The sequence below is a fragment of the Aedes aegypti genome, chromosome 2, assembly GCF_002204515.2.
Source record: "Aedes aegypti strain LVP_AGWG chromosome 2, AaegL5.0 Primary Assembly, whole genome shotgun sequence".
NCBI classification, from domain to species: domain Eukaryota; kingdom Metazoa; phylum Arthropoda; class Insecta; order Diptera; family Culicidae; genus Aedes; species Aedes aegypti.
In genome coordinates this window covers 157,643,421-157,669,226 of record NC_035108.1, presented here as the reverse complement: position 1 = coordinate 157,669,226, position 25,806 = coordinate 157,643,421, and the positions used below count along the sequence as shown (strand labels likewise).

The 25,806-nt window shown below is 39.1% G+C and overlaps 1 protein-coding gene across 4 annotated transcripts in view; it reads left to right on the top strand.

Annotated features, from left to right (window-relative positions):
* Positions 1–19,291, top strand: part of LOC110674008 (peptidoglycan-recognition protein LA-like) — a 50,009-nt gene extending 30,718 nt beyond the window's left edge. For 2 of the 4 annotated variants that reach the window (XM_021842925.1, XM_021842927.1), the window contains exons 2-5: positions 15,900–16,109; positions 16,186–16,418; positions 16,482–16,688; positions 18,613–19,291. In XM_021842925.1, the coding sequence (XP_021698617.1) occupies positions 15,900–16,109; positions 16,186–16,418; positions 16,482–16,688; positions 18,613–18,807 (845 nt within the window). In that variant the 3' untranslated portion in view covers positions 18,808–19,291. Of the gene's footprint in view, positions 1–5,796; positions 6,354–10,696; positions 11,119–15,899; positions 16,110–16,185; positions 16,419–16,481; positions 16,689–18,612 lie in introns of those variants that run through there. The other 2 variants (XM_021842926.1, XM_021842928.1) reach the window with 2 other exon arrangements.
* The last annotated feature ends 6,515 nt before the right edge of the window (positions 19,292–25,806 follow it).

The window sequence follows — 25,806 nt, the reverse complement described above, 5'->3', positions numbered from 1 at the left end:
GAACTTTTGTTTTGCGGATAGTTCAGGATCCAGACCACTTAGAAAGATGGCGGCTTCTGCAAAGTTGTTCAGTAGATCAAGGACTATCATTATTCTAGCCAAGAGATTCGAGATTTTGCCACCAGGCGACAATAGTGAGCATAGAACTTTTTTTTTTGCGGATAGCTTAGGATCCATACCACTTAGAAAGACATCCTAGCCGCAACAGGCGTCTTCGCCAAAGTTGTTCAGTAGCTCAAGTCCAGGTCGGACTCGATTATCCGGAGCATCGATTATTTTCACTCCGGATAATCGAATCCTCCGGATAATCGAATTACTAAGAAAAAAATTGAAATTTTCGATAAACGAACATAAATATTATCTCTTTCTGCTGTTTTATTTATATGATACGGTGGCCTAGCCAGAAATTATTTCTAATGACAGTAGGGGTCTTTACAAGAATTTTTTTTTTGATAGCTCTGGATTATGACCACTTAGAAAAATAACGTCTTCGACGTTGTTTACTAGTTCAAGGACTATCATTATTCTAGTCAAGAGATACACGGTTTTTCCACCAGACAGCCATAGTGAGCACGATTTAGAGTGAGCCCTAAACTGGAGAAGTAGTAGGCAATCGTTTTTGATCTTCTTATTTCAAGCTTTCTGCTAGTGCACAAAGTCAAAATAAAAAGTACACTGCTGTTGGATGTTTTCCTCGCAAGATTTGTACCTTTGAAGTTTCAGTGCAATCTTAGAAGTTGATTCCAAACTGTTTCACCTTAAAAGCCCATTCCCGAATTTTGTAACGCTAAAAGAGGCAAAAATGTTGTGGGTGGTTGTCCTCAAAATGCTACAACCCATACACAATATATAGAACTTCAATACCAAAAATAGTACGAAAGGGGTGGGTAGGTGTCAAAAATGGCATTTTTTGCAGTGAAATTTATGATGAACCCTTGAACTGCAAGATAGCCCACTGAGCTGATATACAGGCACTGTCTCAGAAAGAATGAGAAGAAGATAGTTGCCAACAAGATATTTCGAAAGAATAGCTGACATACAAAAGAAGGGTTTATTAGAGATGCATTCTTGCCCGCAAAACAAGATTCTACACTGTATCACATACTATTCGGGGTAGTGGCGCTCGGGGTAGTGACACATTCGGGGTAATGGCGTTCGGGGTAGTGGCGTTCGGGGTAGTGGCGTTCGGGGTAGTGGCGTTCGGGGTGATGGGATAAAGCCGTTGAAAATAGTTGTGGGTGAAAGTTGTTAGTAGTTTTGCCTGCAAAATCCATAGCAGAAATCAGGAGAAATTCTTGGTGCACATTCAGTGGATTCTTTGCAACAACCGTGGTGTATCCCAGATGGATTCAGTGGCAGAAGCCTAGAGTTTTGGCAGAATCCAAATATTAACGAGATTTTTTTTCATGATGCAATTATTAATTGAGTATGGGGGACTTGAAAATTTGCGCCAAATGATCCATTGGCCAATAATAAACCAATAAAAAATATATCAGAACAAATGTGATGTAGTTATGTATAGTTAGAATGATATTACTCTTATTCTTATTATTTTGAAAGTTTTAAAATAAAAAAAAACTTTATTCATCAAATTATTATCACAAATATTTAAACAATAGTTCACACTAAATTTGCAAATGTCGACACCGTTTAGGATATCATCAGAATTTCTTTAGAATTTGTGGTGTGAACTTCTCCAACGACTTCTATAGAAGCTCCTCTAAATTGTAAACAACAATTTCTGCAGAATTTCTTTCAGTAGATTACTGCAGGATCTCATCCAAAGATGTTTGTCTACTCGAATGTTCCTCCAGTAGTTCATGAAATTGTTTTTTAGAATGAACCGATGCACAATTCACTAATTTGACGTTTGAGCGGTGCCAAATTCACTCGTTACCATGGCCACATAAATAACACGGCACCGCTCAAACGTCAACGAGTGAACACGTGCATATGGACCAATTCTCTGAATTAATCAAGGCTTACTTCCTTCACTTCCTCTATGCATTCGTCTAGGATATTTCCTTAAAATTTCAACAGAAATTCCCCTCAAATTCTGAGAAACAATTGATTACTCTCTGAAAAAAAATCATGAGCGTTCCTCCTGTAGTGTTGTAGCTGCGTTTTTTATTCCTAAACAATCCTTGGCATAATTCCTGAAATAATCTCTCAAGTGGTTTCGGGTGTAACACTTGAAATAACTGAAGACGGAATATCTTAAAGATGCATAAGCCGGTAGCCATGCAAAATAGTGGAATTGAAGGCCTGCTCCAAGTTCCTTGACCTGAAATTTTCAACACCGCTTAAAAACATTTTTATTTTTCTAATGAAAAAAATACAGTATTTTGGAAAATATGAAAATTATGAATTTAATTTAAAATTTGATTGACAAACTTGTTCGTCTAACCAAATTGAAGAATTTGGTTGAGTACGTATTGATTCGTATTGCCCGAAAGCTTCTAATTTCAAACACCGGCTGTAAATTATCCAGAAATTCTTATTTTATCAATGATTATGAATGCAGAATGTAAGAGACGTAATAATCATGGATTTCAAGAGAAAAAATTGGAATATAATTCAAAAATACCGTCAAAAAAGCCAAGTTTCCGTCGAAAGCATCTGGAAATTCGATGCAGCGCGGTATATTACTCTTAATATTTATATTTTTTTTCTACAATTCTATGATGGTTCTATGAAATCCTCGGGAATCAACACATTGTTAACCGGATATAGTCAGATCCGTTTGTTGCAAAATATATCTATTCTTTCCTATCAAATTGATGGAATAACAGTCAACTCTCCCTAACTCGATGTTCTGTATCTCGATATTTCCCCTAACTCGATGGAATGCGCGGTCCCTTCAATTTAGCATGCTTTGATACCTCTGTAAGTCGATACCTTTCTAACTCGATGCTTACCCCTCTAAAGCGATATTTTCATGAAAAGTTCCAAATGCCCTCCAAATGTTAATATATTTAATGAATTTGAATATTATGATTAAATTGGTAGTAGAATTGAGGCTTTCTGTCCATTTCTGAGCGATCAAATTTTCAATTTTTTCAGTCCGTTAAAAAAGTGTGATATGGATAAATGCGGTAAAATTGCATTATTTTCCATGGTAAAATTACTATTTAGGATGTATTTTTGCAAAATAATGAGAAGTTTGAAATATGAAAAATATGTGTTCTGTATCTTGATACCTCCCCAATACAATGGTCCCTTCAATAGCGAGTAAGGGAGAGTTGACTGTACTATCGGAAATATTTATAATTTATCCGAAAATTTGAAGTATTTGCTTGAAACTGGTTGTAATATTCCCCGATTGACCCCTTCAATTATATCATAGACCTGGATAGGATCCCTCCTTATTGCTGGATTTCTAGTATTGCGAAGGCAAACTCGCAAACATAGCTAGCTCATTTATCAAAAAAGTCCAAAGCTACACCGATTTCAGTGTAGCTTTCGACTATTCTGAATATGAGGAAGATTGCAAAGATGGCTGCAAATATGTACTGGGTCCGAAAATCAATATGGACAGTCACGATTACAAGTTATGCCCAGAAAAGTCAAAGAAATTTTCAAATTTTGGACTATAGATACCGGAAATCCTGAAGCATCTTCAAATATTCTAAAATAAAATCACAGAAATGCTTTCATGAGTCTATGGATTTACTACTCGTCATAGCTTCAACCCTGATGACTCTGGAATCATTCGTGTAACTACGGAACGAACAACACACATTCAACCAGACAACTGTCCGTAGCTCACGACTTTCGGCTTATGGCGTTTTCCACGTTCCACCAAATGCATCCGTTCTCATTTCCATCGTCAATGACTGGACAAACTCAACAAATACGAAGGAGGCGGCCAGTACATGGTACACATATGATGCGCGCAGAATCAACGCTACCGTCGTCGCACAGAGGTCCAGTTTTGTTAAAAGATGGCAAAAACCAAACTTCGATACACATAGTCGAACATTCAACTACAATACTAGATTGTTAAGAACACATGAAAAAAAATGTTGTGTTTTTACCCTAAATAGGTGCATATGTCCAAAAATCCTTAATTTTTCATTTTAAACTCAACTGTTTCAGCTTCACCAAAACTCGTGCAAACTTAGTTTTCAATATAAGATTTTCTGGTCGTTAGCTTATTTTAATCTTGATTCAGCATTCCCAAGAGCAAGTTCATTTGTATCTATCGTTTACCCTATTAAATAACCACTTATTATTATTGTAACTGCGTCAAATAATAAAAGGACCAGGCATTGCAGAATTAGCTCTCATTTGAGTATGAAGCACGATCAAAGCAAGCAAAGAAAAACATCCCATCTGTTGCGGTCCACGATCGTCATTGTATCGCAAGGTGTAACAAGTCTGATAAATGGAAGCAGCGAGCGAGAGCCCCAAAGAGAGAGCGATGATAAAATCCATTTTTCTCGCTTGTTTACCGTTGGGGATAGGTGTTTTTCTTTACTGGCACGATTAACAATCCACGAATTTTCAATAGCAATAGTGTCCCCCAGGCTTGGAGCATGTTTAGAGGGGTTTTATCATGCACTACTATCCCCCCAATCTGATCAAAGTTGTAGCAGTATACGATAAACAGTCTCTCATAACGTGCAGCATGTTATGATAGTTACAGAGAGCGATACGTGAGAGATTCTCTCAATTTTCTCAGGATTCAATCCCTGAAAAGGACACCTTCTTAATATCGTGCAAAACGCCTCTCGCGGAGATATCTTGCTCAAATGCTCTTTTATGCTTATGGAATCGATTGGACATCCTCTTGCCTAAGTTTGCCTAACCATTCATTTCTTTAAAAAGTGAAGAGCCTCAAAATGTATTAACCCGTATAGGCCTGAGTGAAAGCAAATATTCTGAAACCCTCATTGCTCAGCGAATTCTTAATGGATTCAAATGATTTTTTGTCAGTATACTGGCACACATATCTACTTTCTAGAACTGGACAGAGGAACGCGGAAATATTCATGTTGCCGGAGTTATTCCGGTGGGTCACTGGGTCAGGTCGGGTGAAAAGGGTACGGTACGTTTGTGCCCCTGGAGGTAGGCAAATTTCAAGTCACAGATAATTTCCGGGGTCGGCTATAATGTGGTCACTATATGACGGAATTTTACGAAAATTGCATCAGTGTAAACCTTTTGAGAAACGATTGACTTGGATAACTATGAGTTTTGCATTTGATTGATCCTGCAAATGACCATTTTCGGGTCCCGGGGAGCCTCAAGCTTACGATAAAGTGCCCAATTTGTATCTGAACATCTGTGCCAAGATGGGAACGCATTTTAGTGCACAATCATGTTTGATTTTTACTTTCCGAGAATTGAAACGGTTTAGTATCCAACAAATATATAGCCATTAGGTCCGAATGGTGACATCCGGTATATTTGAAACGATGCAAAACTCTTCTTTTATAATGTAGAATATCAGATCTTAATGATTTATGCAAATTAAAGTGATTGTCGTTGCGAATAAATAAAGATAACTTAGCATGTCGAAAAATAAGCCTTTTTTTACCCGACTTCACCCAGTGATCCACCGTAATAACTCCGGCTAAAGGCACCCAAAAAATCGTGACTATGCCCAATAAAGAGTCAGCATTACTGAAATATGTTCTACAACACTAGTTATGATCAAAACTTGTAAATAATGGGAAAGCGTAGTTTTTGACATAAGTATTTAAATCTGGACCACTGTGTGTCGGACACTACGCAAAAGCACGAGATTCGTAAGTATTTATCAACGCGCTTATGTGCTGGATTAACTAAACAAACAGTCGGCGAGGCGTCACTCGTTAGTCGACCGTCGATCAGAATGGTCCCAAACTGTGACCGAAAAGTTATCACAGGCCTACTCATAACTGAAGAAGCACACCAAACAGCTGACGAACACGTGAATGAATTGCCATCAAGTCAAGTGTAGCGTGACATACTCTACGAACTAACTGACCGTTGTTTGAAGTGCCATCGCCGAATAGGGAATAGCTAATTCAATTTAAATGGCAAACTCCGCTATCTGCTACATTTTATAATCCCTAAATCCATCAGTGAAGTGAAAGTCGCGGCTCACCGTTGAAGCAATGGTAACATAGCCGGCTCAGTGAAGAGTGTTTAGTTTAAAAACAAGTGATCCCTAATTGAGAAGTGATACTCGTGGAGCTTCCAGTGAATCATGAAACTGCTTCTGAAAATTCATAACAAGGAACGCAATCATCTCAATCAGCAGCGGAAACGTAAATACTACCGTCGAGTATCAAAGTCGTCATCCTCCACAGGCGGCAAGAATTCATCATGTGCAGTGTCATCGGAAGCCAGTTACATAGCTAGATGTAGGTGCCTTATTGCCGAAGCTGCTTGAATTTCCTGCAACCCAGCAGCCAATGCATCTTTAAATCAATCTCCAAAAAGGGCGATAAATTTCACTGGAGAAAATTCCATTTGTAGAGCGGTGTTTGAAATTGTAGCTACAGTAGTATTTTTAGCCTATGTTTACACGTTTCATTAGCTGCTACGTATATTGAAGTTGGTATTGTTTTAGAAACTGTAGTGAGGCATAAATGAAATGTTAAGATACATGAATTGATTCACAAAATTTGACACATTAGTGAGTAGTTCAAAATGCGGTTGATAGTGTCATCACACTTCATATCTTAGACAGATATATACCCAACTAGCAGCTGAAAGGTTCTAAATGATTTTGCAAGAAAACCTTACATACATTGTATAATATCATTACACATACAAAAAATATAATGTTCTTATACAAAATTTGTGTTGAAACCATACATATTCTATATTAATTTCGAATTATACAATACTGGACAGCACAAAGTACGCATTGGTCATTAAATCTGTAAATCTTTATAACAATCGCAATTGATTATTTTATTCGGTGTCCGGCCATTTGGCCGAATGCCGTTTGGCCGAATGATGTTAGGATCAACACCATTTGGCCGGATGCCATCGGCATTCGACCAAACGACCCGTCCGACCTAATTACGAACAAAAATAATTAAATTGCTACAACGCTAATTTGTAGGATTCATAAGTGTGAGCCAATAACTGATAGGCTAATTAATTTGTTATTTTTTGTGATGTTACGAGACGCCATGTTTGTCGCTATAGAAATCTCCAAGAGAATAATATAACGAATTGTTAATAGGGGCGAAGTTGCGAACCCCGCAAATCGCGTCAAGACTCAGACCTTGGTCCGTCTCTGGGTTACCAATGTTTTCGACAGTAGTTATTTCTTCCTTTTTGTTTAAAACTGAAAATTATTCGATGACAATGTGTTCACTGTTTTTTGGATGCAGAATCGAGTACAGTGAACAAATTTTCCTGTAAATTTTCTTGATTTTGAACGTAAAAACTGCTTTTGAAAATTCCGAAATCAATAACGGATCCTGCCCCCTTAATTTGTCTCTGAACTCAAACTTCATGTGTATAACAATACTAATACACAAAGTTCATAATACTTCCGATGCTCAAAAGTTATTTTTTTAAGGTTTAAAAAAGTTTTGTATTTTGCCATATAAGAGAAACGAAGAATTTTGTATGGAGACTGTAAGCATGTTGAAAAAATCGATTTCATCTAAATTTAACAGTGCAAATTCAACCAAATTATATCTGAAATGAAAGTAAAAGTCCTATTTTGCATGCTTGGTGGATTAGATCCCAAAAAAATTTGATGAATCATTGTTTAATTTTTATGTAAACATCAATAAAACCAGTGTTTTATGCAACTTTGGCAACCTGTAGCTAAAAATTTTGACGTGCTGGAACATTTCTGAGAACGGCATCAGATTCAGCAGTCTCATATCTACTAGAGATACATAATTTGATCCTTGAGACACGCAAAAATGTAATTTTTGTTACGCTGTTTAATCACTGCAGGATGAGTGATAACGTGGTAATTATCCACGCTATTAATGTTTTTCAGTGACCAACATACAGTTCCAATCCATCTGCAGCACTATCAAGAATATCGTACTGATAAATTGCCATTTTATTTGCTTAATTTAAGGCTAAATTTAACCCAACAGTGATATCCATCAGGTATCAGAAGGCCGGCTCCAAAGGCACGTTCCCAGCCATTTAGGAGATTTGTGCCATCGCCATATTTAAGCCTATTTCATCATCTACCCGATGGGAGAGGAAAGGGAAGGGAAAGATGGGAGGAAATAGAGTGGGGTCCCTTGAAGAGGGAAGATCGCATAAGCGAATTGAGAACATGTAGCTCCATACCACTATGGGTTCGAACAGCGCCCTAAAAAGGGCACTGCAAAACGCATGAGCGTTAAGAGAGCCTATAGCTCATTACCACAGCGGGTTAAGAATAACAGAATGTCCTGAAGATTCAGGCTTCTGAATTCAGTTTCGCTTAATGAATGTTTACCAAATAATTGGAATCGCATTTGCGCAAAAACTGTACAGTTGCATATCAGGTGATACGAAGTTCCATAATCGGAGTCACAACTATCACACACAAATGAGTCAACACGCTGAATATTTGCCATGTGATAGTTGAGTCGGCAGTGGCCTGTCAACGCTCTGACAAAGAGACTGCAATTCTGCTTTGACAGATTTGTTAAATACTTCGCCACCCTTGGAGATGGCTCAGTTATGTACAATTTTGTTTGACGACACGACTCCAAACTATTCCAATATTGCTTGTGCTGAGTTGCCGCCCTAGAATTAATCTGAAGCTTCACCCAGCACTTCGAAATTGGAATAGCCGGCTCAGGGCCAATGAAGTCATGCGATGCTCCATCGCGAGCTAGCGCATCAGCCAATTCATTTCCAGCGATAGAAGAATGGCCAGGTACCCATACAAGGTTTACAGAGTTGACTGAATTCAGTTCCTCAATTTGAGTTCGACATGCGATAACAAGCTTCGACCTTGAGTTGGCAGAAGCAAGAGCTTCTATAGTAGCCTGACTATCTGACATACTTTACAAACAGCCAGACGTCCACTTCTCCTGTGAAGGGAGTTGTGTAGAAAATTTACCTATAAGCAAAGTGACAAGCAATTATGAGATCACTCGAAGCAAGGACAATTGTGTCCCAACTCACCAGAAGTGGAAACATCCGAAATACTAGGATTTCCAATGGACGGAGAGAAATATCAATTGTGACAGCACATACATCTCTGATTGTTAACTCAGAAATGAGTGTAGCAACGATAGCGCTATTTACGAGCACGCATGCACGAGGTATGGCACGCGAGTTTGCCATTTCATGTTTCTGAAAGTAGCAAAAACTGGGTCCACAAGGTTACCTAGATAAAAGTTCACAAAAGTAAGGTTTTTGAACAAGCGCCATTTGAGCTGTAGCATTTGCATGAGTTTACAAAAATTGATCATTGCTGATATTTTATGCTGAAGATTGGTCTAACAAAGCTATCCTAACCGTAGCCACTACCCAAACTAGGCAGGATTAAGCTTTTCGCAATCTCAGAACGAAAAAGACCAGCAGCGAAAAAACCATAGGCAGCGTCCATTTATTACGTAACGCTAAAATTGACAATTTTTGGACCCCCTCCCCCCCGTCCGTAACGCTTTTTGTAAGGATTTTTTCAAATTTTTGTATGAGCCGTAACGGTTGAGCCAACTCCCCCCCTCCCCCTAGAGCGTTACGTAATTTGTGGACGCCGCCATATCGGTATCTCTTAAAAGTCGCCAAAGTCGAAAAACACAGAACACACTGTGTAATACGCATAATGCGAAACCATAGAGGTGAAAATTTAAACTAAGTTACAACGTATTAATAATCCCACCCTTATTTAGCCTCAGGCTGGAGACTGAAGAAGGGCAGCCGATTATCTCGGAGAAACACGAGGTCACCTGCACCATTGCTCCGGGTACCACAGGAAGGGCATAATACTGTAGAGGGCGCCCTGGTACTCCACGGGCTCCGTTTGCGGTTAGGTTTTATTTAGACCCCCCTAACCATTCATTCTTAGGCACGGTAAGCTTAAAGCCACATGAATTAAGGGTCACCTGTTAGGTGGACTTTTACCACCGGAACAGGCAGTCCGTAGTGTTAATTCTTAGCCAATTGAAACAACTTTGGCAACCTGTAGCTAAAAATTGTGACGTGCCGGAACGTTTCTGAGAACGGCATCAGATTCAGCAGTCCCATATCTACCAGAGACACATAATTTGATTCTTGAGACACGCAAAAATGTAATTTTTGTTACGCTGTGTAATCACTGCAGGATGAGTGATAACGTGGTAATTATCCACGCTATTAATGTTTTTCAGTGACCAACATACAGTTCCAATCCATCTGCAGCACTATCAAGAATATCGTACTGATAAATTGCCATTTTATTTGCTTAATTTAAGGCTAAATTTAACCCAACAGTGATATCCACAGTCTATCGCCATCAATGCAAAAAATGATTGCGTTTGCATCACACTGAATCATAAGTAGCCTTTTGAGTGAAATTTCATGCCTGCATACGTTGCAGCCATTAGAAATGACTATTCTTGTGCAATAGCAACTTCGAAAAAAACTGCTCCCCCGACTGAGGTTTTTAATAACAGTTTCTTGTGAATACAATACTTTTCACTTTTGCAGCCATCAAAACGGCGGGCTGCATTTGACGTTTCGTGACAGCGGAATCTGGGCTGCATATGACGTTGATATTTTTCCTCTTCGCGAGTCTCTCTCAGGTCAGACCTATTGTACGATAGAGGGAGCAGTAGGCGCTAAGGAAATGACTCGCTCTACTTTTGAAGAAGACCTCAGCCAAAGCAGTCCTTAAACAAGATTAAAGTTTATTATAGGAAAAAAGTTTAAAGTGAAGTATGTATGAAGAAGTTTAAGGAGAAGTTCTTGAAAAAAAGGAAGATATACGAATCAGGACCCGCGAAGTGCAGCCTGGAGTTCCGTTACGTATTCACGGTCGTACGGACACCTTTTCGGCGTGGAAGCCAGTGACGAACCACGGAAGCGATCCAAACGTACCTGGGATCCAACCCATCCCCCCCTCAGAACAGGTCCAGCGACCTAGAGTACCCTGAAGAGTCAACACGTTGTCCTTCGACTCCAGAACTGATATGCTCCAAGTTTTCCTGCAGAAACCGGCCGGTATACAAGAATAGTGCAAGTATAACACACCACACTCACCCACACAGCACTGTGAAGTTTAGGGAATAAAAGTTGAAATTGTACCCCATTAGTTTATTTAATTACACCCCTCCCCCCACATAACCGAGGTCTGATCAGCCAAATAGGTCCACTCCAGCCGATCTTGAGACCGTATAAGTGCTCCAGGTCGAGCTAGCCGTAAAAGAGGTCGTTGAAGAACCCAGCCTCATACGGCTGGTCGTTGCTTAGCCAAGTTTGCCGAGGTCTTTGTCCTGGTGACCCACGTGTTGCCCAACCTAGCAGTAACAATATCCCAAGACCCAGATGAGCTAGAAGGTTGGTGTCTTCGGCAAAGTGGTTCAGCCTTGTTCTGCTATCCGGCAATAATAAATATAATTTAGAATTTATCCAATGAGTGGCGCTAGTGGCAAATTCTCTTCAATCTTCTATATCTCAAAATTCTGATGAGCTAGAAGGTTAGTGTCTTCGGCAAAGTTGTGCAGCAGACCAAGAGCTATGCGGCAGTTACAAAATTGATTGAGAAGTTCTCCGCAAGGAGGCGCTAGTAACAAATTTTCTTCAATCTTCTATATCTTAAGATCCTGATAAGCTAGAAGTTTGTTTTTTTGGGAAAAGTTGTTCAACAGACCAAGAGCTATGCGACAGTAACAAAAATGGGAATTTCTTCACTACACAGTTAAAAATAATGAGGATTACACGTAATGTAAACTTCATTCATGCGATGTAAACATGATGTCGTGTAAATTTAAGTCTGAAATCATGTAAAAATGTGTTATATGTCATGTAATCACTCAAGATCCTGCTGGATTACATGACATATAATTGAAGTTTACATGACATATCATGTAAATATCCATGATATTCCACGCTCCAATTATGTGCATTATATGTCTCAGAAATTTACACGTTTCATTCGAACTGTGTAGGTGGCGGTAGTAACAAATTTTCTTCAATCTTCTATCTTAAGATCCTGATGAGTTAGAAGGTTGGTGTATTTGGCAAAGTTGTTCAGCAGACTAAGGGCTATCTAGTAATGATTGGGAATCCGCTAGGTGGTGCTAGTAACAAAATTTCAGCTATTCAACATCACGAAATATCAACAGATCGAGGGCTATTTGACAGATGTATTAAATATCCGGTTCAAAATTCATTCGCTAGGTTTTTTTTTAATCTGTTATATATTGAGATCTTGAATGAATGATAATTCATCTGCTAGGTAACGCTAGTAACAATATTTCTTAAATTTTCTATGTATTGATAAAGCATATTTGTTCGGCAAAGTTTTTCGATTTTGGCAACACGGAAATACATACATACAATCGATTTGATCATGGGTCAGTCAACAATTCTGTTAATATCAATATTTCTGAGGACCATTCATGTTTGAAATAGGTAAATTTAATTCGTGGTAATTATCACGACGATAGAAGTTTCAATTAAAACAACCGTACTATTTTGACACGGTTCGATTTTTGCCAAACAGACAATGTATATCTGACGGTAAACAAAATCTGAATGAGAATTCATTCACTGGAAGGTTGTTGTCTACAGTATATATTTCTAGACTGAGATGGTAGGATTTTTGCTATCCTTTAATCCTGATAAATTCCTAATATTTTTAGAATAGACTACCGGCTACGCTAATACTTACAGTGGAGCAAAATAATTTAAATCGTTTCATTTTTTATGGAGAAGGATATTTCACAACAAATTTCTCGAATATCAAAACTTTTGTTTTGAGAAAAAACATTTGTGGCGATTTATGTTTTTCTGTATTATGTACAACCGGAGCTAAAAATTTGTTTTTAATATTTTTCAATATCGTGAAATAGTTCATTAGACGAATTGTATATACATTATTGGTCAAATAAAATGCACCAAAGCCGTTTTACTATACAAAATGATCAACTTCAGAGAGCTATATCTCCGCCGTTTCTCAACCCATTCTTTTCATTTTTTCTGTGACGAACTATAAATTATCTTGGCATTAAATTCTTCTTAATAAATACGGTGGCGCAACTAACCAACCTGCAATCGAGAGCTCAAAATTGAAAAGTCAATAACGGCGCCGGCCACGTTCTTACAGTCATCGGGGAAGGGAAGAAATGTTAGTTAGACAACCATTGTTATTAGAGACCGAAGAATCTTCTGCATCTCCATAGTTGTCATCGAAAGGATATTCAGTTAGTGGAATAAGGTAAAGATCTGGGAGTCACCTTTAATTGGTGATGTGCCCAACCTGATTCGTGATATTTTTCGATTAACGTATTGTTCACCGAACAAGTGTCAAACACTAGTAACCCGATTCGCGATACGCGGCACTATATCATGCTACACGAGCGACGCGCAACACGTTTGATCCTGCATCAAACACTACTTCTTGAATCAAATGAGCGGTGTGGATTTTTTGAACCACTCTATTGGCTACTCCAAAGCTGTTCATGAACAACAGGTCGAAAGAACAAAAGGTCGAAAGACAAAAGGTCGATAATAATTTGCCAAGTTGGTTTTTTTTTGTTTCTTCTGTGAAAAATAAATTTCGACCTTTTGTCCCTTAGTTCTTGTTCTTCGACCTTTTGTCTTTGTACCTTCTGTCTTTTCAACATTTTGTTATTGATTCATCCAGAGCACCAGGCATAGGTGACGTTTTTAAAATCCACTAGTGTTTTCTGCAGAATTATCGCGATTTATCTTCTTCTTTCTGGCGTTACGTCCCCACTGGGACAGAGCCTGCTTCTCAGCTTAGTGTTCTTATGAGCACTTCCACAGTTATTAGCTGAGAGCTTACTATGCCAATGACCATTTTTGCATGCGTATATCGTGTGGCAGGTACGAAGATACTCTATGCCCTGGGAAGTCGAGAAAATTTCCAACCCGAAAAGATCCTCGACCGGTGGGATTCGAACCCACGACCCTCAGCTTGGCCTTGCTGAATAGCTGCGCGTTTACCGCTACGGCTATCTGGGCCCCTTATGCGCGATTTATGTCCAGTCGTTTATATATTGCGCGTCGGAGGTGTGGGGTGTTTTACCAAACAAATAAAAAATGATAGGAAATTGATCATAAGGGGGTAGAGAAAGAACAATCCCAAAAATATAATCACGAGATTTATGAAAGAGCCTTTGCAGACTATTATATATCTTGTTTAAAGTGAAAATGCACCGTATTAAATCTGGGATAAAATGTACCCTTGAGGCAAAACGACTCACGTTGCCTTTTTAACGTTTTTGCTTAGATTTTTTGTCATGGGCTGATAGTTAGGACCCTTACATGATAAACTCCAAGAAAAATGTCTCAATTTTTAAAATGTTTTTAGAAACCCTAAAAAGTCGTTTTGCCCCAAAGCTGCATATTATTCCAGATACTCCTACAAGTACTTCACTAATTTTTAATCAATTCTATTGTTGTAGATTTTTTAAAGAGAATCAAAGGGTATTCTACCCTAAATAGGGCGAAAATTCTGCTCAGAGGGTTGGAATAGATTCTTCTTTTTCTTAGCATTACGTCCCCGCTGGTACAAAGCCCGTTTTTTAGCTAAGTGTTCAATGAGCTCTTCCACAGTTATTGACTGCGAAATTTCATTGCCAAACTTGCCATTTTTGCATTCGTATATCGTGTGGCAGGGAAACGAGACGTTTCGCAATATTTGATGGATAGACGTTTCGCGTAAGGGACGTTTGGCATAAGGAGAATTATACCCCTTGTTTAAATGCTAGCTGTTCTTGTATGAATCTTTATGCGAAACGTTCATTATGCCCAACGTCTTTATGCGAACCATCCTGATGCAAAACGTCTTTATGTGAAATGGGTCCCCCCGTGTGGTAGGCCCAATGATACTCTATGCCAGGGAAGTCAAGGAAACTTCCAATACGAAAGGATTCTGGACCGACTGGGAATCGAACCCAGACACCTTCAGCATGGCTTTGCTTTGTATCAACAGACTTTACCACTGAGCTAGGGAAGATATGAACACGTAAAACAGGTAGGGTTTTAAGTGTCGAATAAAAATAACAATGTTCTTTATGTGATAAAATATTGTCATCGTTCTGTCAATATAAACAATTTCGTCCCGTATGGACCAAAAATAGACAGACCTAAAGGTAATAAAATCATCACACAAACATAGATTTAATTAGAAATTAGTGCAATGTAGGATAAATGTTGCATAATTGAGGTTGTCCATAAACCATGTGGTCATTTTTTCGGATATCCAGGATACCCTGCATCCCTCCTTTTTGTGGTCGGAGAAACGATTCAAAAATCATAACATTGGTATGGCTCGTGATCATTAACAACAATATATTTTTTTTTATTGAGGTATTGAGGCTTAATCGAAATAGAGCTTGCTGTCCGCATAATACAGTGAAACCTCCATGAGGCGATATTGAAGGGACCATCAAGTCATGAAAATATCGAGTCAAGGAACAGAAATTCTTTGGAAAGCTGTTTCAAGGGACCATCATAGTAACCATGAAATGTTGTTTCTAGTATGGTTCCATGAGTCGATATCGAGCCATGGAACATCGACTCATGGAGGATTAACTGTATTCTCAATGATCACCTCAAAAAACATCAAAACTGGATTCTTATTGAAACTTTCATACCAAGATTCTTATATTTCCTGGTTCAATGTGCAATGTGCGTGAAACCACTGAAAGAAACACATAGCCCCATATTTGCACGAGAACGGATTAAATCTAGCCACCGTACGTGACTTTGTCTTATGAATACTAATCCTCATAACCTCTGGTACATTACAGCCGGCAGAAACAACCAAAGCCGAGGACTTCCATCACCGGAGCAATCATCAGCGCTAAGACAGGAACGATATTTCCTCTATGGAGCGCTCATCCTTTTTACTATAATCGCATTCTCTGCAGCATTATATTTCATCATAAACCAGACTCAAAGCAACTCTAGTCCTAGTCAACCGGAGATCCTCTTCGGTAATAATTACGTATCGGGAACTAGTGAGTATTATTACTGTAGATTATTAACAAGAGCTAAGAATTTGTTACGACATAATAACATCAGATTGACTTACAGTTCCCAACCTTGGCAACGGCCATCTAGTCATCGATCGTCAAAACTGGGGTGCCCAAAGCGATACCCGCGGACCGTACCCATTACAACATCCTACACCTTATGTCTTAATTACCCATATCGGCGTCCAGTCAACGCCCTGTATAGATATGTACAGATGCTCGATCAAAATGCGAACTATCCAAGACGCGGCCGTAGCCGAGCTAAATCTACCAGACATCCCCAACAACTTCTACGTAAGATTTGCATAACGAGCTCCAATCATGGACACTTATTCAATTGAAATTCTGTTCCCGTAGCTCGGCGGTGATGGATTCATATACGTTGGTCGAGGCTGGGATATAGCGAATGCCTACGCCAATCACACCTTGTCGGTATGCTTCATGGGAGACTACATTCGGTACGAGCCGAATGACAAACAGTTCTCCGCCCTTGAACACCTTCTGGCCCACGGAGTCGCTAAAGATTATCTGACGAAGGATTACCAACTCGTGGCACACAATCAGGTACTTATCCGGAGTGCACATTGTTCCAAATAAACAATTTTGCGGGAAAAATGTCTTAATTTTCACTTTTTGTAGGATTATTAAAATATATGAACAACAAATCCAGCTCATCAGCTTAGTGTTCTTATGAGCACTTCCACAGTTATTAACTGAGAGCAGTGAATCAATTGTCACCCAACACGCAGCAACAAAAACATTGTCATCTCCTATTCTTGTTGCAACAATTTCGTTCCGCAACATCAGTTTATCATCACTTGAACAGAATATGACAATGATCGATCACCACGTGCGCAGCGATTTTCTGGGCTTCGCATTGCAATTTTCGAGAACTTTCTCCGTGTTGGTAAACATTGACACATTATCGAACAGCATCCATAAAACAAATTTGGGTTTGTGTTTAAAATAACTGATTAATCGCGAGTTGAAAAGGTTTCAACAATGTTTTGCTCTGAGCTTGTCATGACAATTTTGCGTCTGATTGTATACTTATCCGCAACAGTTGAGACAAACGGTTGTGAGCGAGCTTGCTTTGTTGTTTGTTTTTCATCTGTTTTGATGACAATTTGATTCACTGACTGAGAGCTTTCTTTGCCAAAGTTATCATTTTTCGCATTCGTATATCGTGTGGCAGGTACAATGATACTCTATGCCCAGGGAGGGCAAGGAAATTTCTATTACGAAAAGATCCTGGACCGATTGCGAATCGAACTCAGAAACCTTCAGCATGGTTACATTGCTTTGTAGCCGCGGACTTAAAAATTAGACCAATAGTTTCTTCGTCAAAGTTGTGAACACTAACATTTTTTTAAAGTTTGCTAGAAAACGCAATTATATATAGGGGGAGATCCTCCAGTACAGGACACTTAAGCCACTAAATTCATAATTCAAAAAATATTAATTCAATGGGCTCGTGTTACCCATTTATGATAAAAATTATCATTTTTATAGTGTACAAAAATAAATTTGAAAATATAAATATGAATTTTTACATTGCGTTTTGATGATGTATTTTAGTACCGAACACGATCTGTAAATTTAAATATCATTGAATGTGTACACTTTAGGAATAGTACATAATTACCAATTCAATGCATTTGCAACATTTACAAGAACAATTTGAGTTTTTCTTAGTTTGCAAGATGCCTATCAAAAACCTCTTTCATATATGATGAGAAATAGCACATTTTACGATGTTGTTCTGAATGTTCATTCTTCTTAATTTTATTGCATGTTCGATACCATGATCGACGAAACCCATGAAAAATGAAAGTATTTTGAGACACTGATGTAATAATTACAAAGATATCATATAACAAATCAAGCTGTCCGACACTGAGGGACAGGAGGTGCTTAACCAAAATTATAATTTGTCCATATTTACTTCGATTATGGTACAAAATACATTCATACCATCAAATTAGGATTACGTTCGATCATGCTTGCGGGATCCAAAGTATTTTTTATGTTCAAAATAATTACTAAATAGGCTCAAAATTAAGAAAATACGTCATTTTTTTAAAGATTTTCAAACTTTTCTACTTTTTTAAAAAGGCATACATATTTCAAGGTTGTGTTATTCTACGCAAATATTAGTCTACATAATAGCTTTCTTTTCTACTAATACGCCATTTTGATTGGACTATGATTTCTCAATGTTTCGACTTTGTACGGTATTGGGTGCTGTCCGGCACTGGGGGATCTCCCCCTATTCGTAAAAAAAAACATTCAAATCTAAACTGGAACCTGAATAAGAACCTCAATATCCAAGTTTTTTTTTAAGAAGATGCGGAATTTAATTACAAACAATTTCTTTAAAGAATTATACTACTAATACTAAAATCAACGAAAACAAAACTAAAAATGTGATTCGGATCACTGTAATTTGTAAATAATCCCCATCACTTGTCACATTTTACCATTCCAGACAAGAACAACCAGAAGCCCTGGGCCATACGTATACGATCGGATCTCCAAGATGCCACGATGGTCCCCTTGTGGAACGGCAGGTTATAGTGCATGCGGTGCCGAAATTGGACTGCCAACGGTATGGGCCCAGGATTATCCAAAGAAGAACATCACCAGCAATCATCCTCCAACCACGAATGGAGAAACCGTATGAACGGTATCTGTAGTCGGTGCGAAATAAATCATTTGAGCAAGTGCATCGCGCTTGTATTCGATGTCAGGAGAGCAGACAATCGTTCGTAATCTGTGAAATCAACTACAATAACACTGGAATGGCAAACGGAAACAGACACTTGAAATCGTTAGTTTATACAGTTTGTGTTAGACGTACGCTAACGCTGCATCGTTAGGGCATTGGCACCACTCATGGAAACCACGTGAATTTAAATTGGGAATCTCCAAAAGATGATCTAGATATGATTGAGACTATTTTTTTTATAAGGGAACCTGTGACTATGATGTAAGGAATAATGTAATTTAGTATGCTCATATGAATGCAACATATTGTATGCAAATCGATGTATTGTTGAATATATATTTAAGTTTGGATTTTACGCATGTTGATTTCTCTATGATATGCTCAAATTAATGTATAGGTTGGAAAATACGAATATTATAATAAATTACATGTGAATTTACTTAATCTGTTTCAATACCAAACCATCAATATTGCAAGACCTAAGCAATAAATTATGAGAATCCCAGAAGTAGCTACTTCCCACAAGAGTAATAGTACCTATTGCACATGTGAGACGAAAAGTCCTCATATAACCTTTACGTTACCGGCCTCCGACAAGGCATTTTCAAACAGCTGCCATTTCGTCATTTCCCATTCGATTTTTTTGAAACTACTGTCAGTTCACTTTAAAAAGGTTTTAGTTGTACTGGGTTCACGAGGGTGCCAAATTCGGGAAATGTAATTATTTTTTTATTTATTTCAGCTACAACACTAAAGTTTTTATGCAAATCGTGAGATAATGGTTGATTGTCATCATTTCAACATAATTTGAATAAGTGGACCGTTCCGGAACATCGTAGCCGGTTCCGCCAGGACCAGTTTGGGGACATTTCCGAATCATGTCCAAAACATACCGTGCGACGTCTCAATCTTCATGCATTCGGGAGAACATATCAATAAAGGAAGAATAAACTAAATTTCAATAGATGTGGTCACTCCAGAGCACCTGACACAGGTTCCGCCAGGGCCTCTTTGAGGACATTTCCGTTTTTTGTCGGTGCGACGTATCAATCTTCGTGATTTTGAGAGAACATGTCAATAAAATAAGTAAAACTCCGGTAAAAAAAAACAAACAGATGTGGCTACTCCAGATCCTGGCCCAGGTTCCACGAGGGTTTTTTTTTGGGGACATTTCCGTTTTATGTCCAAAACATACCGTGTGTAACGTTCTTCTCTGCTCCTCAAGCAACGGCTTTAGCGCCACCTTCGACTTCCGAAGGACCGTTACTCTGTCAAAGCCCGGTATGAGACCACCCTTCTCAGGGCAGGTCGCAAATAGTTCAATGCAGAAGCAAAAACTCCAAAATGGCACACACGAAAGGACAAATGAACGGAAATCTAACTACAAACCAACTGAAAACTGGAAACTAAACCAAAAAATAAAAGAAAAAGTCAACCAGAACTGAGCGGCAGAAAAGGTCTTAACTTAAGGAACCAACAAATCTAAATAATTACTAAAAATAAACGTAAAAGAATAGTAGAGTCGTTTTCAATCCGAACTCGAAATAAATATTATGAAACTAAGTCAATTTAAACGAATTTATTTTAGAAAAATGAATTTAGAGAGTTATTTGCATAGGACCTATTAAAAAAATATGCAAGCTCTCAATTTATTGTGAACATTCAAATAAAACCTAGTAACTTGTCTGGTGACGTCACGCATTTAACTCATTTAGCTTATTCTATATATACAATTTGCGGATACAATCAATCTGTTCAAAAGCTAGTGTGGATCTGACCTTAACTGCATCGGCGTGGTGCTCCAACGGCGATGGCTTGATCGTCCCTCGACGGCAGGAGAGCTTCGTCGGATTCTAATTGGAACGTGTGCTATACGGTAGACTCGCGCGTGGGCACGATCTTCAGGGTAGAGGCGTCCCTGGCGGTTGGTGGAGTTAGAGCGGGTTGTTGTTGCTCTACGCCTCACGCTTTGGCGAAACGAGTCCAATCGTCGATAATTCTACTCGATTACAGATCGGCGACTCGAGCACACACTTGGGCACAAGCTCACGTCTGAGCTTATCGATTCGGGGGAACGCTTGTTGGACGAGATTTTCCACCCACAATGGCCCACTAGTCGGAACAGTCTTCGGCTAGACACAGGAAGGAACTCCGTAGTCGGAACACCTATTGGAACACGTGGGCGATTCCCGATCACGTGGACTCGAAGTGACTCAGGACAATCCAGGGACAATTTGCACCAGCCTGGACAAGCTGCCCACGTTGGATGGGCTGGACGATGCCTGAATGGTCACAATAAATCACTCACTGGCAATAATTATCTATTACAGGTCAAACTATCCGACTCTGTAAATTCAAATTCGAATTCGGATAAAAGTTCACAAATTTATAGTAAAGTTCACTTTGGAACTATGGCTTCACTTTTCGATAAAAGCTTCACTGACTTGGAAAATGATCTTTTCACTTGAACGAACTCCACCAGAATAAAATGGAACGAGCGCAATAAATTTGTTCGAGCCTTAAAGCTACGACGCAATTTCCACCTTATCATGTACAGTCTATTTTGTACGATCTTTTTTATTGGTCAGCTCTGGGGGACTCAAAATAATCTAAAAACTTTCCACTGATCCGCTTTTCCCGATTGGTGGATTTTCTAAATTCAAAGGACCAGGTACAAGTTAATTTGCGGAAAATTCCATAACTTATCGATTGTTTCTTAAGAGTCTAGTTCGTTTGCCTTTGGTTATGCACCGTGCGCAACACTTACTTAAGCTTAAATCATCGGGCACAAAAGCTACTCTGAAAGCTTGCTGTTCTTTTGATTACGAACAAAAAAGGAATATTCTTAGACTGGCACAAAACATTTAAGTGTTACATATTCGCCTACACTAATAATAATAAAAATTTTGAAATTAATTTCAAAATTTTTATTAATTTCACAGATTAAACATCAAACTCTATTTTAATTCAAACTACATCGAAGAACATACAAGATTTCTGAACTAGTAAACTAAATAAATACAAACAAATGATTGGTTCTGCTATGCCATATTGAACTCTCACATTCTCTCCGAACAACCGTACTCAATCAACCAACTTATCTTAACTGAAATGACCTCAGAGACGTCTGAGAAACTAATACCTAAAACCGAATTTACCTCAGAAATGTCTGAGCATCTTCAACTAACGAATTACTGACTAAAACCGAATTACCCTCAGAAATGTCTGAGCATATTTTCTTCCGAATAACCAACGTACTTCAGAACAATGGTCTGAAAAAATACCTAAAACCGAATTTACCTCAGAAATGTCTGAGCATCTTCAACTAACGAATTACTGACTAAAACCTAATTACCCTCAGAAATGTCTGAGCATATTTTCTTCCGAATAACCAACGTACTTCAGAACAATGGTCTGAAAATATACATACATGATTACTTAATAACTTATCATACGCGAAATCACTCATTAATTAATTAACCGCAATCATTCATTTCAAAATGTCATAGCAAAAACACGAATCACGAACGCATAAACATCTCGACAAACGCTTCACACATATCCCGAACTTTCAGTACCGGGTTCTAACACGAAAGCTTTTTGACGATCTGTCAAAACCGAAACACGAAATCGATCAACACAAAAAACGAACGCGAGCTGTGCTGATGGAATGGAGGTAAACTAATTCTACATAATTTCTTCAAAATTAAGGACTGAAACTGCGATTCGACGACGGAAACTACTGTGAAACGACTCTCTACTAACTATGGAGTGAACTGTGGATGAAATCTATGGTTGAAGATAATTAAAGGAAATTGAACAGATTTTGTGATTCCGGGCTATTGCAATTTGTAAACAAATTGAAATTATTCGATTTGGGTCAAGGTCAACGAAGTGCATCATTGACCTATATAAGTTGCAAGCAATGCAACACAGCTCAACACAAACATAAACGAAACGATATAAGCAAGATTCTAATTGGATATCTGTTCTAGGTTTGTTCGACTTATGCAACTGCATGAAAGTGCTCTACGATGTGAGGAAACATTTATGGTGACTTCTCGAACATCGGAAATATGGATTTTTCACCTCAAAGAGTGTTTCATTGCAGACTTTTGGTTTATGTGCCAATTAGGATGCACCGTCATAGCTTGTTGTTTTCTAGTGCTTATCAGTTCGTTAACGATCGAGGGAACACTTGGACGTCTCAGATCGGACTGCATCGTTGCACCACAGATGTGTATTTTAGATTTGAAGTAGTATATGCATTACGCGGCCGTAATGCAGTCATAGCTTGTGTTTTTGGACAGAATATTTTTAGTCGACAATGTGAGGAAACAGAACTAGCTGACATCTCGAACATTGGACGTAGTTTAGGAACCTCATTGAGTATTTTCAGTAATAGTTTCGTTGTTTATGTACCTTCTCGCGAAGGACCGACATAGCTTTACGTTTTACACTCGTTTCAAGAATGACCCGTGATAGCTTCCTGCTATTCGTTGGCCATCCAGACGTTCTAAGACGTAGGTGTTCGTACCAACGACTTCTTTCACGCGAACTTTCTCGAATTTGTTAGCAAACTTGCCTACGAAATTTCGAGACTTGTCTGAGAGATACATGGTCTTCTTGTACACCACGTCTCCTTTCTCGAACTGGTGTTTCCGATTAGCACGCAAGTTATATGGATGGCTGTACTTTTGGTACGCCTTAAGCAAGTTTTCCTTAACTTTGCTGTAAAGAAGTTCCATGTCTTTGCTGACTTCTTGGGGACTTTTAGGTGATTCGCTTTCTCGCAGGGCTTCGTACTCACTACCAGAACTTATCATATTTCGCCCAAAATTAAGGAAGTAGGGGCTGAAACCCGTACTTTCGTGAACATTAGTCCGTATAGCTTTCGCGATTTGGTGTACATCCTTATCCCAATCGCGGTGGTCTTTTTCTCTGTTCAACGAGCATCTTATGGCTGTCACGAGGACTCTATTGACACGCTCAGCCGGATTAGGGCTGGGGTGGTAGACGGACAGAGGCCAATGGGTCACGGAGAATCTTTGCAACATTTTCTGGAACAGCTCAGATTTGAAAACTGTTGCATTATCTGTAATGCAAATTGATGGTGCGCCGAATACATTGAAGATCGTATTCTCAACGAAATTGCAAGTTGACGCAGCTGTCGCAGAACGCAAGCATTGTACCATGACGAATTTTGAGAAAAAGTCGCTAACCACAAGCAACCAAACGTAACCTCTCTTGGACCTTGGATACGGGCCTAAGAAGTCCATTGATATTAGTTCCCAAGGGCGAGAACAATGCTTGGGCTTTCCGCAAATTGGTTGAACGTTAATGTTAGGTGTTTTTGATTCACGGCATATCTCGCATTGGCTGCAAAACCGCTTAACGTCTGAAGCTAAGCGTGGCCAATAATGCCTTTCGCGAATTTTGGAAAGTGTCTTGACGAACCCTAGGTGGGCTTCGCTGTGAATTCTTCTGATGATGTCTCTCCTTTCAACAACTGGAACAACGTATTTCCAGCGGAAGGATGGATCTTCAGATACAGTAGAACCAATTATATATTTATAGACCTTTCCGTCTGATATACGAAAATCGGGATAACGTTCGGGTACGGTTTGAATCATCTTCATTAGTTGGGTGATGTACGGGTCCGAACTAGAAGTCACATCAATAGTGTTAACTGCACGAGAGAGTGCATCGGCAGGTACGTTGTCGCTCCCTTTCTTATACTGCAAGAGCATGTCGTATTTTGAGAGTTTTAACGCCCATCGAGCAATTCTTGGAGACTTACTCTCGATGGACATAGTCTTTAGGAACGTTAGACTCAACGCGTCAGTTTGGATGATGAATTGCGACCCTTCAATGAAATGTTTAAAGTTTTCAATGCTCAAGAGAACTGCAAGGCATTCACGCTCTGTGGCACTATAGCGTCGCTGAGTACTCGAAAGTTTTTTGGAGTAGTACGCAATAGGTTTGCGTACTCCGTCATGAACTTGAGCTAGCACTGCGCCTACAGCCAAGTCAGAGCTGTCAGTCTCAATTATGAATGGCAATGAAAAATCTGCATTTGCCAATATGGGAGCAGATACTAAGGCCGTTTTAAGTTTTTGGAGAGCAGCGTCTGCCTCTTCAGTCCACTGAAACTTTTTCATTCCCTTTCTCAGCAGATTCGTAATAGGGGTTGTAATCTCCGAATAGTTTGGCAAGAATTTCTGATAAAATCCGGCAAGTCCTAATAACCGGCGAATATCTTTAACCGTTTTCGGAGCTGGGTAATCGAGAACCGGTTGAATTTTGCTTACGTCCATGGACAGACCTTCTTCCGATAATACGTAGCCTAGATATTTGATCTTCTTTTGGCAGAACTTGCTTTTTTGGAGGTTTATCGTTAATCCTGCTCTACGTAGTCTCTCTGCCACGATCTGAATAAGCCTTATATGCTCGTCGATACTGTTGGACACGATAATAATATCGTCCAAATAAACGTATACATATGGCTCTAAATCATGACCTAATACACGCGTCATCAATCGGGCCATGGTTGCTGGGGCGTTTGTCAACCCGAATGGCATGACAGTATATCGGTATAAACCTTTGTTCGTACGGAACGCAGTCTTGTCCTTCGCTGAAGCCTCGAGCGGCACTTGGTAGTATGACTCCGACAAGTCAATCACCGAAAAGTATTTTGATTTGGGAATTCTCTGGAGAATTCCCATCATGTTCGGGAATGGAAAGTCATCTTTCTTGGTACATTGATTCAGCCTGCGGGAGTCCAGGCATATACGCCATTTACCGTTTGCCTTTTTTATGGGTAAAAGCGGATTGAGGAAATCAACTGGACCATGGCACTCCTCAATAACTCCTAACTTTTCCATTCGTTCCACTTCGGCATCGATGACACTTTCGACATTAGGTGACCAGCGATAATATGCAATACGTTTGGGT